This window comes from Belonocnema kinseyi, chromosome 9, assembly GCF_010883055.1.
Source record: "Belonocnema kinseyi isolate 2016_QV_RU_SX_M_011 chromosome 9, B_treatae_v1, whole genome shotgun sequence".
Taxonomy (NCBI): domain Eukaryota; kingdom Metazoa; phylum Arthropoda; class Insecta; order Hymenoptera; family Cynipidae; genus Belonocnema; species Belonocnema kinseyi.
In genome coordinates, this window is record NC_046665.1 from 12,558,720 (window position 1) to 12,570,102 (window position 11,383).

Consider the following 11,383-nt stretch of genomic DNA (forward strand, 5'->3'; position numbering starts at 1 on the left):
ACATTATCCATTTTTCATCACGAGAAAACTTGTCCAATAGGCTTGATCGAAATCAATTTGGTTTTTATGCACAAAACTATACAATCGACACACTTGAGACTTGAATCCATTCTTTGTCAAGCCGTGTAGAGACGATAATATAAAATAGATGGTAATCTGTATTTGTGTATTTAAGTTGTTGAAACAGTACAAAATTATTGTTAGACAATCAAGCATATTCATATTCACATATTCATTCATAAATTTGTTTATAATATTATGAAAAATAAGCGCTGTTATTTTATGTGTATGCTAAATTTTCAATTTTGAACGTTGCAATGTCCATTTTCACTTTTTGTAAATGTTCCATTTGGTATCAAATTGTTGAATTTACAAAATTATAAATCTCTATTTGAAAATAATTATTAACGTTAAAGAATTTTACATTCCGACATTTGCCCTCGATAATTTGTAGATGACCCCGTTATCTCCTTACTTACTATTATCACGATTTTGAGGAAATATTTGATTATCTTTAAATATATATTATATATTTTACAGCCCTATTTACGATGCCTACTGTCGGAAACACTATGCTAATGGGTACTGCGATTACGGATGCAATAACGCTGAGTGCAATTGGGATGGTTTGGACTGTGATAAAGAACCACCCTCACTCGCTGAGGGAGTGATTTCTGTGGTCGTAAGAATGGACATGCAAAGCTTCCGATCTAACGTAGTTGCCTTTTTGAGGGACATTGGTCACGAATTAAGAACCACACTGAGAGTGAAGCAAGACGAACTTGGAAACGACATGATATATCCATGGAAGAGGGAACGCGAACCTAGTCTCCAAACCAATTTTTTTGGTAGACCAACGACTATCTATAACGATAAGCAAAACGGAATTGTAGCCTATTTGGAGATAGATAATCGAAAGTGTACTACAACTGAAGGCGCAGTCTGTTTCCCGTCTGCAAATGAGGCAGCTGAATATTTAGCAGCTACTGCTTCTAAACACTCAATTTCGAGGAATTTTCCTATTGAGGAAGTTCGAGGCGTCTTAGAAAAGATCCCTCCTGACTCTCCGACAAATAATAAATATTTGTTCATCGGAGGAGTGATCGCAATTTTGGTGGGCATGCTGATGGGTGTGTTGGTTATATCACAAAGAAAACGAGCCGTGGGAGTTACATGGTTTCCAGAAGGTTTTCTGAGGACGAGTACTGGGGGTGGACAGCGTCGCCGATCACGAAGACGAGGTCCAGATGGACAGGAAATGCGTAATTTAAAAAAGCAGCCCTCTATAAACTGTATGGATATGGATGTTGGTAACGGTAGAGTTCAGCAGTGGTCCGATGACGAGTCAGACTTACCGCCATCAAAACGAATGCGAGCTACTGAGCCCGGTTATGCCAGCGATCATACAGTTATCACTGATTACGAAGAAACAGAACCTAGGATGTGGACTCAGCAGCACTTGGACGCGGCGGAAATTCGTAGACAAGATGCTGGAGTTCTTACACCGCCGAGTCTTGAACATGGTCAAGATATTGATGCTAGAGGTCCTTGTGGTATGACTCCGTTAATGGTGGCTTCAGTTCGTGGTGGTGGTCTCGACACAGGTGAAGAAGAAGATGAAAGTGACGGAACAGCAGCTGTCATAGCAGACCTTGTGGCTCAAGGAGCGGACCTCAACGCCACTACTGATAAAAGTGGCGAAACGTCTCTTCATCTTGCAGCTAGGTATGCGAGAGCTGATGCTGCGAAACGACTCTTAGATGCTGGTGCTGATGCTAATTCACAGGATAATACTGGTAGAACTCCACTTCATTCTGCTGTCGCGGCAGATGCAATGGGAGTATTTCAAATTCTTCTGCGTAACAGAGCTACGAATCTTAACGCAAGGATGCACGATGGCACTACTCCATTGATTTTAGCAGCTCGCCTCGCTACTGAGGGTATGGTGGAGGATTTGATAAACGCAGATGCTGATATAAACGCTGCAGACAATAGCGGCAAGACAGCGCTTCACTGGGCAGCGGCGGTTAATAACGAAGATGCCGTAAACAAACTTTTGTTACACAGTGCAAACAGAGATGCACAAGATGACAAAGATGAAACACCGCTTTTCCTCGCTGCGAGAGAAGGTAGCTACGAAGCTTGTAAGGCTTTGCTAGAATGGTCTGCGAATAGAGAAATAACAGATCACATGGATCGATTACCCAGAGATGTCGCAAGTGAAAGGCTTCATCACGACATCGTGCGCTTGCTGGACGAACATCTACCAAGATCACCACAAATTATCAATGTCATACCGAACGGCCCACTTATGGGTAAGTTCTATATTATCTTTTGCTACTTTCCTAAACAAAATCGCCATGCTGTGTGAACAATCATTTTAGCCAAATGAAATGGTAACATTTATCTATTTGAGAAATTGTAAACCCCTATTTCACAATACTTTCGAACCAATCCTAGCCGAATTGCAAGGTCCGTTAAGTTGGCATGACTACATTGAAAAAATGAGCAAACAACCTGTATGGAATTAGAGCCTCCTTTAGAGCTAATTGAATTTCCTATTGCAAATTTAATGCTTTGCATTAAAAAAAGACAACACCTCTGGTCCTGATAGTTTAACGTTAAGCAAGAAGCACCACACCTAGAAAAAAATGACTTAGGCAATAGTTGTTTCCACTATAATTTAGCGCACATTTATTGTGCTATTGCCATATTTAATACTCCAAATGATTTTTAAACCTGTGATCCTGCTAGCTTAACGTTAAGCTAGCAGCACCGTACATAGAAAAAACTACTTACGCACTATTTCTTTGCACCATAATTTATACCTCATTGAATACCCTATTGAAATATTTAATATTCTTTTCTTTTCAGACTAGTCATGATAGTTTGATTTTAAGCTAGCAGCATCACATGTGCTGCATAAAAATGCGGAGCTTTAAATTTGACAGTAAGCCATTAAATGTACCCTAAATTATAGTTCACCGAAATATTGTGCAGGTCATTTTTCAGTCTGTTGCTATCCCGTTTTTAACATTGCGTATTTAAAAAGAAAGTTACAAATATGCTGATCTTGAATTTTTCAGTCTTCTGAGATGTTAAATTTTTTAAATACGTATTTGTTACTTTAGTGATGTATTAAGTTTTTTAACAGCTTTCAAGTCTAAGAAGCATTTTTCAATGTCAAAGTAAATAAATCTTAAAAAATGTGTGTGTTTGTATGCGTGTATGTGTGTGTGCAATACTAAAATATATTTCTAATATTCACAATCAGCACTTTCGGGTATGTGTGTGTGCGTGTTTGTGTAATAAATTCAAGTTGAGTAATTTTTGAAATTGAGTTGATAATTCAGGCTGAGACTTAGACTGAATAAAACAAAGTCATTGAGTAACACTAAAGTATAATACATGTATTTTTAATATACAATTTGCCAAGAGAAGTTTTCCTCAAATTTTACGTTTCTCAAATTAGCACCCGCTCCTAGTGGACTCCCCCGGTTGTGTACAGTCGCTGTAGCTCCCTTTCAAGGTCTTCATGCCTCTCCCCTTCCTTCTCCTTAAAGTGACGTTGTAGTTGGCCGGAGCCGAGAATTTGATCACAAATATAGTTTGTTTCTGGAAGATCTGGAGGAAGATACCAGGTATCGAGTGTGCGATTCCAACTGCTTGCCGAAAATCATAGTGCCAGAAAATTGGGCACTTGTTTTGGAAAATTCACCCTAGTTCCCTCAGAGCGATTTGCAGACAGGGTTGTAGCCAAGACCGTAAGAGCAACAAGTATGGTTGTAAAACACTCTTAGGGCCGCAGTATGTCTGTAGAAATACGTAGTTCCCGCGTGATAAGAACACCTGTATAGTATGTATTAAACGATAATTTCTAGATGAGATTGTGAATATAGTTTTCTAAAGGTGCATACATTTCTCTATTTCTCTCACTAAATGGAGACGATCCTTCAAGCTTTCCAAGAGACAGATGACAATTCTGTGGGACGTTGAATTGAAAGTTTTCCAGTAGTTAATGCAGAACATCGACAGACAGTGCTCATTAATGAACTGCTGTGTCTACAGACGCACCTGGAAATTAGCAGGTTCTCTCGGGAGAATGCTACAACTTTTTCGAGCCTCGTTATTCGTTAATCTCTCCATTTACAGCTAAAATTCTCCTTCTAATCCTGCCGCTTAGGAAAACTGTAAAGATCTTATGAAGTATGTAAAGTTATGTTATTGGCTTGTTGTTCCTTCCGCTGGATACGTCGCCTTTCCTCAGTAGGAATCCCGTGTATCCCAACACCAACCACTGCGGAATATCTTCGGATTCACCCTTCGCTTTAAATTAACCAAAGCTCTCGCTTAAGAGGAATATGTAAGTGATATTCCTCCTTGTCCCGAAATTGGTATCATCTTTCCGAGCTGTCTGCTTTCCGCGATTGGTCTTAATTTGGCTTCTTCCTCTTCGTCTGTGACTTGTTCATGCAGCAGTTGTGGAAGCGCTCTACGTTCATATTCAGCTGGTGAGAGGTAGACAGCTTAATTTTGCAAAGAGTATTTCGAAACGTTCTGAAGTTCTGGGTATTTCTGACACTACAGAGTGTGCATACGTGTCATGAAGTCTCCTCTAACAGAAATAATGCTGGCTTTGTAGCTGTTTAGCAAGTCATCCTTGAGTCGATACGTCCATTTTCGGGTGCTCTGCGCGCTCGATCGTTTTGCGCCACATCTGCTAGCAGCTAGGGAAAGGTTTTTTTTCTATCCATGCAGTGCCTTGCATGCAAGGATAAAACGACATACTCTAGGACAGACATGCGCAGCTAGCTAAAGTCTCGTTCGAAATGCATGGTGCGCTTCCACCTTTATTTCTTCTAAAGAGGTGAAGTAGGGGTAGAGGCATATGCTAACCTCTCGTCTAGTGACACTCCCTAGTTCCGTACATAAGAAATATTTGTAGGGGTGCTTCGGACGAATAACTTTTCAATATAAAATTTTCGTAGCAACTAGAGTTCTAATAATATTCGTTGCATAGACTCATTATTTATATTGTATACTAAACTAAGCAAAACTTTCGACGTATATTATAATATACGACGTAATATTATAATTAGTAGATTACGGAATAAAATACTGAAGATATTTCTTATATATGGCAGGCATGCTCTGTTAAATTATTGTAACCGTATTCAGTAGAAATTTGTACCTCGATATAGTACCCACCATGGGTACGGCACTCTAGCCCAGTGGTCGGCACGCTCTTGCCCATGGCAGGGTACCCTGCCCTGGCTGCCCTACGACCTACTTTCAGGGCAGTACCTGCGAGCTTGGCCAGGCTACCCCTTTCCTCAGGGGTCCATTGTTAGAAAATGGAAAAAAAATGTGAGATTAAAAAATTCGTAATTTTGCGATCAGTGACTTAAAAGTAATATATTTGGCACCTACGTATTGTTCCGATTCCAAAAACATGTAATTTGTCTATAAAGGTTGAAAATTTGAGAAGTATTTACTATTAAATTGACTGTCAATCTGATGTTTCTTGATTATAAACTCCTTCAAATTTTTTACTTTTCTAGGCAAGTAATATATCATTAGAATCGGAAAAATTCGTAGATGCTGATAATGCTATTTTCAAATCGCTAATTGAAAAATTAAACGTTTTAAAATTTCCTTACTATGTCATGCCAGTGGACAAAAGACCCTTGTTGGAGTAAGTTCACTCACACGAAGCTACATAAATAGACCGAAAAGTAGTAGAAAAAATTAAGTCGGGTAGAGCCTGACCATACCTGAAAATTGAGCAAAAAGTTTGCCCCCCACTGCTCTAGCCTAATTTCTGTCGTACTCCTCGGGTGGATGGAGCGAGGGAGCATGGAGCTTTTGGCGACTCCATAAGAGGCTCGATGGTAGAAAGCATTACACTACGCATGTACACATGTTGTTCATTTGTCAAGAGAAATGAGGGTTTTGAAACTTTTCGTAGCAGTGATCGATACCCATAGTACCAATAAATCATAATTTGGAAAATCTTTGAAATGCAATAACTAAAACGTTGCGGTGGCAATACATTTGAAATCTAAAATACACTATCTCTACTGCAGGCTTAAGACGATCTGGGGGTACCGCAGTCTGCTTGATCCCTCGGCGACCTTTTTCTATTGTTCAGTGCTGGCCGGCGCCTTCTGAATTATGTTACAGGAGTACATTTAAATGGAATAGTGTATGAACTCCGTTGTGCCCTACCATGGAGGTCCAGTTGAAGGCGCGTTGCCGTCTTAAAATATTTGGGCAACTACAATGCACAGTAACGTACGTTAATTAAAGAAAAAAGTAACGTATGTTTTAACCATTCGAATACTTTTTGAGAGTTTGTAGTTTTTTTAAAATTTGCCTTTTTTGGTAAAAAATTCTTCTTTTTTTGTTGAAAATTCATTTGTTTGGTTGAAAATTACTTTTTTAAAAGTAAAAAGCAATTTTGAAACCAAAAATTTAAATAAATTTGTTGTCGAAACTGTCTAGCATTAAGGAATTTTCCGCAAGAATACCATTAGTGAGAATAAGTGGGGTAGAAATGTCTCATTCAGACCTTAATTGGCATTTGACCTGAGTACAGAATCATTTGGCAATTAATTTAATTGTAAACGTTAGAGGAGAAAGTTCTACTAATACGAATTGAAATGAAGTTGGAAAGTGCAAGTAAGTTTGCAAAAAGTATATTTCAACCGTTGATGTGGTCAACTTTTTGTTAAAGTGGAATTTGCTTCCGAAAACTAAAACATGCGATGACTGCGATGGGACGTTTCGTTTAACTACATTGAATTTTTGGTTGAAAAAATTGATTTACATTAAAAAAAAAATTATTTTCAACCAAAATAAAAATTTTTTTACCAAAAAAGACAAATTTTAAACAAAATTTAAAAGTTTATGATAACCATAGTTATAAATAATTCTTGTGGCAAAATATACAAAATTTGAGATATTTGAAAATTATAATTTCCTTTAATCGCCAGAACGGCTTCAGTTATTTCTTAAAATAATTAATATTTCAGAATATTTGATCAAATAAAACAATTAAAATTTTTATGAACAAATTAGATGAACAAATTCAAAATTTGGGTAAAAAAATCAATTTTAATATTTTGCTACAAAAATTGTTTACAACAATGGTTATCATCAACTTTTCAATTAGTGTTGTAGTCAGTTATTAAAGCGTAAAAAATTGTTATGTACAAAATTTCAGTTTCTCCATACTTAGAATGACAAAATTATTATTAAAAAATAGGGGAGACAAACCTTCGGAGCGCCAAGCTCTTTAGAATTTAATGTATTTTCATTTTAAATTGAAAAAATCAAAATCGGATCAAAATTAAAGTCACTGGCCATTTTTGAACGAGAAAAGTGCATTTCTTCCTACTGTGCGCGCCTTCGACTCGACCTCCATGGTAGGGCGCAACAGAGTTCATACACTATACTCTGTTTAAATGTCCCCTGTAACATAATGCAAAAGCCGCCGGTTGAGAGCCGTCCAGCTTCGATATCGAGTTCAACGCTGAACAATAGAAAAAGGTCGCCGAGGTATCAAGCAGACTACGGTATCCCCAGATCGTCTGAAGCCCTACTGCATACTAAAATATATTAGTCGTGAAGTTAGACTTGGCCATAAATTTTTGCGTGACATTGGCAAATTTACCAGCTTGTAGATTGTGATTTCTAAATATACACTGCACCTATATTTTCATCAAAGTTCGTTAAAATTTATCAATGAGAATATTCATACGACCTAATCACCAATAGTCATAAAGATAAAAAGGCAACAAAGAATCGAGATTTCGTTATTTTCGTTACAATTTTTTGAAAATTTCTATTCGACATTCATGGAGAAAGTTGCATTCTAATATTTATATTTACTAAGTTACGACACGTCATACTAACCTCAAAAACATTTTTTATTGCCTGGAAAATTTTGTTTTGGTTAGCATTAGAGATCCTCTAGAGAGAGTTGAGACACGTTTCCCCCTCCAATGGTTTGGATTTTTGATTTTTTCATGAGGCTCGAAAAGTTTGAAAAGAGTTATCTTTTATTAATTCTTTTTTAATTAAAAATTTGAAGTACATGTATTTCATAATTTTATAATGCTTTTGCCCACTCAAGCCAGTCAAAATCTGGAAGGATCCTTCTTAGTTAGATCCCACAGACTAGAGACCGTCACTCCTCCCGGGCGATGCAATCCCTCTGGTGCACCATCTCCAATTATCTCGGCCCATTAAATACTTAAACCCTCCCACAAGGTAAAAGGTTATAGACCGTGGGCTCACAACGTAAATGACAACGTGATACGGATAAGGCACTTACCTGGATGCAAAAGTGTTGCTAGGCGGCTTCGAAGTCGACGGACATTCAGGTGAAATTTCTTGAAATTGATTTGACAGGAAAAAGTTTGAAACAATTGTTCCCCACTCCCAGAGATGCATATTTTCATTCTTATATCATTTTTTGATAAAATTGATATATTTTGAGAAAATTTCGATTAAAGGAATACCATACCAATAAAAAGCCGTTTTTCTTGACAAGTCATTTTTTCAAAAATTATTAAAAGACAAAAGGTACTCTATTACAGGTTTACTCCAAGATTAATACGAAGTATTTAATGAAAATGTTAATATTTACCAAGTTATTCGCATTTTCCCTACTTTTTCTCATTTTTTCTAACACCTGCTGTATCTATAGCAATTTAAAAGAAGGTGTGCTAAAAATTAGTACACGAATAGAGTAAGTCTTATGCAAAGAATTGGCGTCAGCCACTTTCAGGTAAAGCAATAACTTATTCTGCTATACATAATTATAATCAGAGTCACGTTGTCAGCTTCTGATTATCGTAGAAAGTTGTAATAAATGTGAATATAATGAAAATTAAACAAAAAAAATCGCTTTACTTTAAAACAACCATTGATTATTATTTTTAAACTTTATATTTTGTCATCAAAATACGTTCGATCTTTATTACCGTGACGAATGTCAAGTTTCTCGGACCTAGCGTGGGCTCGTCTCATATTTTTCGATGGTCATTGATGTAGGCATTACAAATTCTTCGTGGTACATTTTTTTGAGTATAGAACTGCATTAAAAATGCACCACGAAGAATTTGTAATGCCTACACCAATGACAATCGAAAAATATGAGACGGCCCCACGCTGGGTCCGGGAAAATTGACATTCGTTACGGTAATAGAGATCGAACGTATCTGGACGACAAAATATAAAGTTTTAACAATAATAAATAATGGCTATTTTAAAGTAAAGGGATTTTGTTGTTCCATTTTTATAATCATATTCACCTTTATTACAACTCTTTACGATAATCAGAAGCTGAGATCGTGACACTGATTATGATTATTTATAGCAGAATAAGTTATTGTTTTAACTGAATTTGGCTGACGCCAATTCTTTGCACAAGACTTACTCTATTTGTGTACTAATTTTGAGGACACCTTCTTTTAAATTGCTAAAGATACAGCAGGTGATAGAAAAAATTGGAAAAAGAAGGAAAAATGCGAATAACTTGGAAAATCTTAACATTTTGATGAAATACTTAGTATCAATCTTGGAGTATACCTGTAATAGAGTACCTTTTGTCTTCTAATTATTTTCGAAAAAATGGCTTGTTAAGAAAAACGGCTTTTTATTGTTATGGTGTTCCTTTAATCGAAGTTTTCTAAAAATATATCAATTTTATCAAAAAATGATATAACAAAGAAAATATGCATCTCTAGGAGTGCGCCAACTTTTGTTTCAAACTTTTTCCTGTAAAATCAGTTTCAAGAAATTTCACCTGAATGTTCGGCGACTTCGAAGCCGCCTGGCAACACTTTTGCATCCAGGTAAGTGCCTGGCAATGCGCAGACACTATTTCTAATGTCAGCCCCTACATGTACACCAATTTTCAACCTTATCCGAGTCACGTTAGTTAACTGTCAAAAATTTGCACCTTTGGCAGATCGCCGCCGGTAAACGCATCCACTCACACCTGCCAGGCACCCATTTTTACGTTCCTCATCATCAGGCGAACATCTCAGGTGAAAATTGGCCTTATCCGTACTCTTTGCCATTTATGCTGTGAGCCCACGGATTCGACTTAACTAAGCGTATACCAGTAAATATCAGTATATCAGTAAAGAAAAACCCCCAAAAGTATTTTCCAAAAATTCGAAAAAATGGCGGATTTATGGGGCTTCGAAAATTTATTGTAACTTTTTAGTATACACTTAGATCCAGATCTTCGGTCCTAATTAACCGATTTAACATTTTAAGGTTTAACATTGTTTCTAATTGCGTTTATGGAAACACGTGTCCTTGCATTTTGAAATTTTTTATTAAAGAAATCCAGATGTATGATTTGCAAATTTTGTTAGTTTTATTTTAGGACTGCTAGTGGTTTAGGAGAAAAAAATCAATCTTGGGATCCATCCTAAAAGTCGAAGCGATAAGCAGTACGCAACGTCATCCAAGCTAATACGAAGGGTTATTTACAGGTTATTTATAGGTTATTTAAGGTTACCTTTAACTTACCTTTAGAACTGAATATTGAAATTTAGAAGCATACTTTACTTATTCCAGTATAAAAAATGCTGATTTCTTATTTAAGTCAGTATTCTACTTTGCAACGCTTAAAAATAAAGATATTTTTGTGAATTTTTTTTGAGATGGTTAATAATGATATCGATGTAGGGTTTTTATTAGGCTTAATAAATGCACTTTTATACATAAAAACGTCAGCCAAAGTCAATTCCTAAAAAAATCTGTAGTTTCGCGCTGTTGTAAAAATCTCGAGAATGGGTGGACTAAAACGAAAAAATGAAACAGTTTTAGATTGAGTATGACTTCGGCAACTGGCTGAACGAGAAGTATTGAAACATTTTAATTTTAACTATATTTTTTTGGCAAAGAACTGAGAAAATAAACCTACTTTTTTTGTTTTTGTTTTGTTTTTTCGCCCCCATTTTGTTATTTTTGTGCGCATATCAGAAATCCCAGTTCAGCCGGTTGCTGGAGTCATACTAAATCTGAAACTGTTTAATTTTTTGATTTTAGTCCGCCCATTCTCGAGATTTTTACAACAGCGCGGAACTACAGATTTTTTTAGGAGTTGGCTTTGGCTGACGTTTTATGTATAAAAATTGCATAAAATAAACGAAAACAAGTTTTTTAATGCATTTATTAAGCGTAATTAACCCTTAATCGATATCATTATTAACAATCTCAGAAAAAATTCACAAAAATAGCTTTATTTTTTAGCGTTTCAAAGATAAGTTAGTGCTTTATTCAAGATAGTTTGCACTCTTAAATTCAGTTATTTCCTTAATTCAAATCAAATCTGAAATTAAGTCGAGTGAAACGAATA

General features: G+C 36.3%; 1 protein-coding gene across 3 annotated transcripts in view; it reads left to right on the forward strand.

Annotated features, from left to right (window-relative positions):
* The window catches only part of LOC117180020 (neurogenic locus Notch protein), a 385,864-nt gene that overhangs the window by 363,807 nt on the left and 10,674 nt on the right, over nt 1–11,383 (forward strand). For all 3 annotated transcript variants that reach the window (XM_033372298.1, XM_033372299.1, XM_033372300.1), the window contains one exon: nt 541–2,315. In XM_033372298.1, the coding sequence (XP_033228189.1) occupies nt 541–2,315 (1,775 nt within the window). The remainder of the gene's footprint in view (nt 1–540; nt 2,316–11,383) is intronic.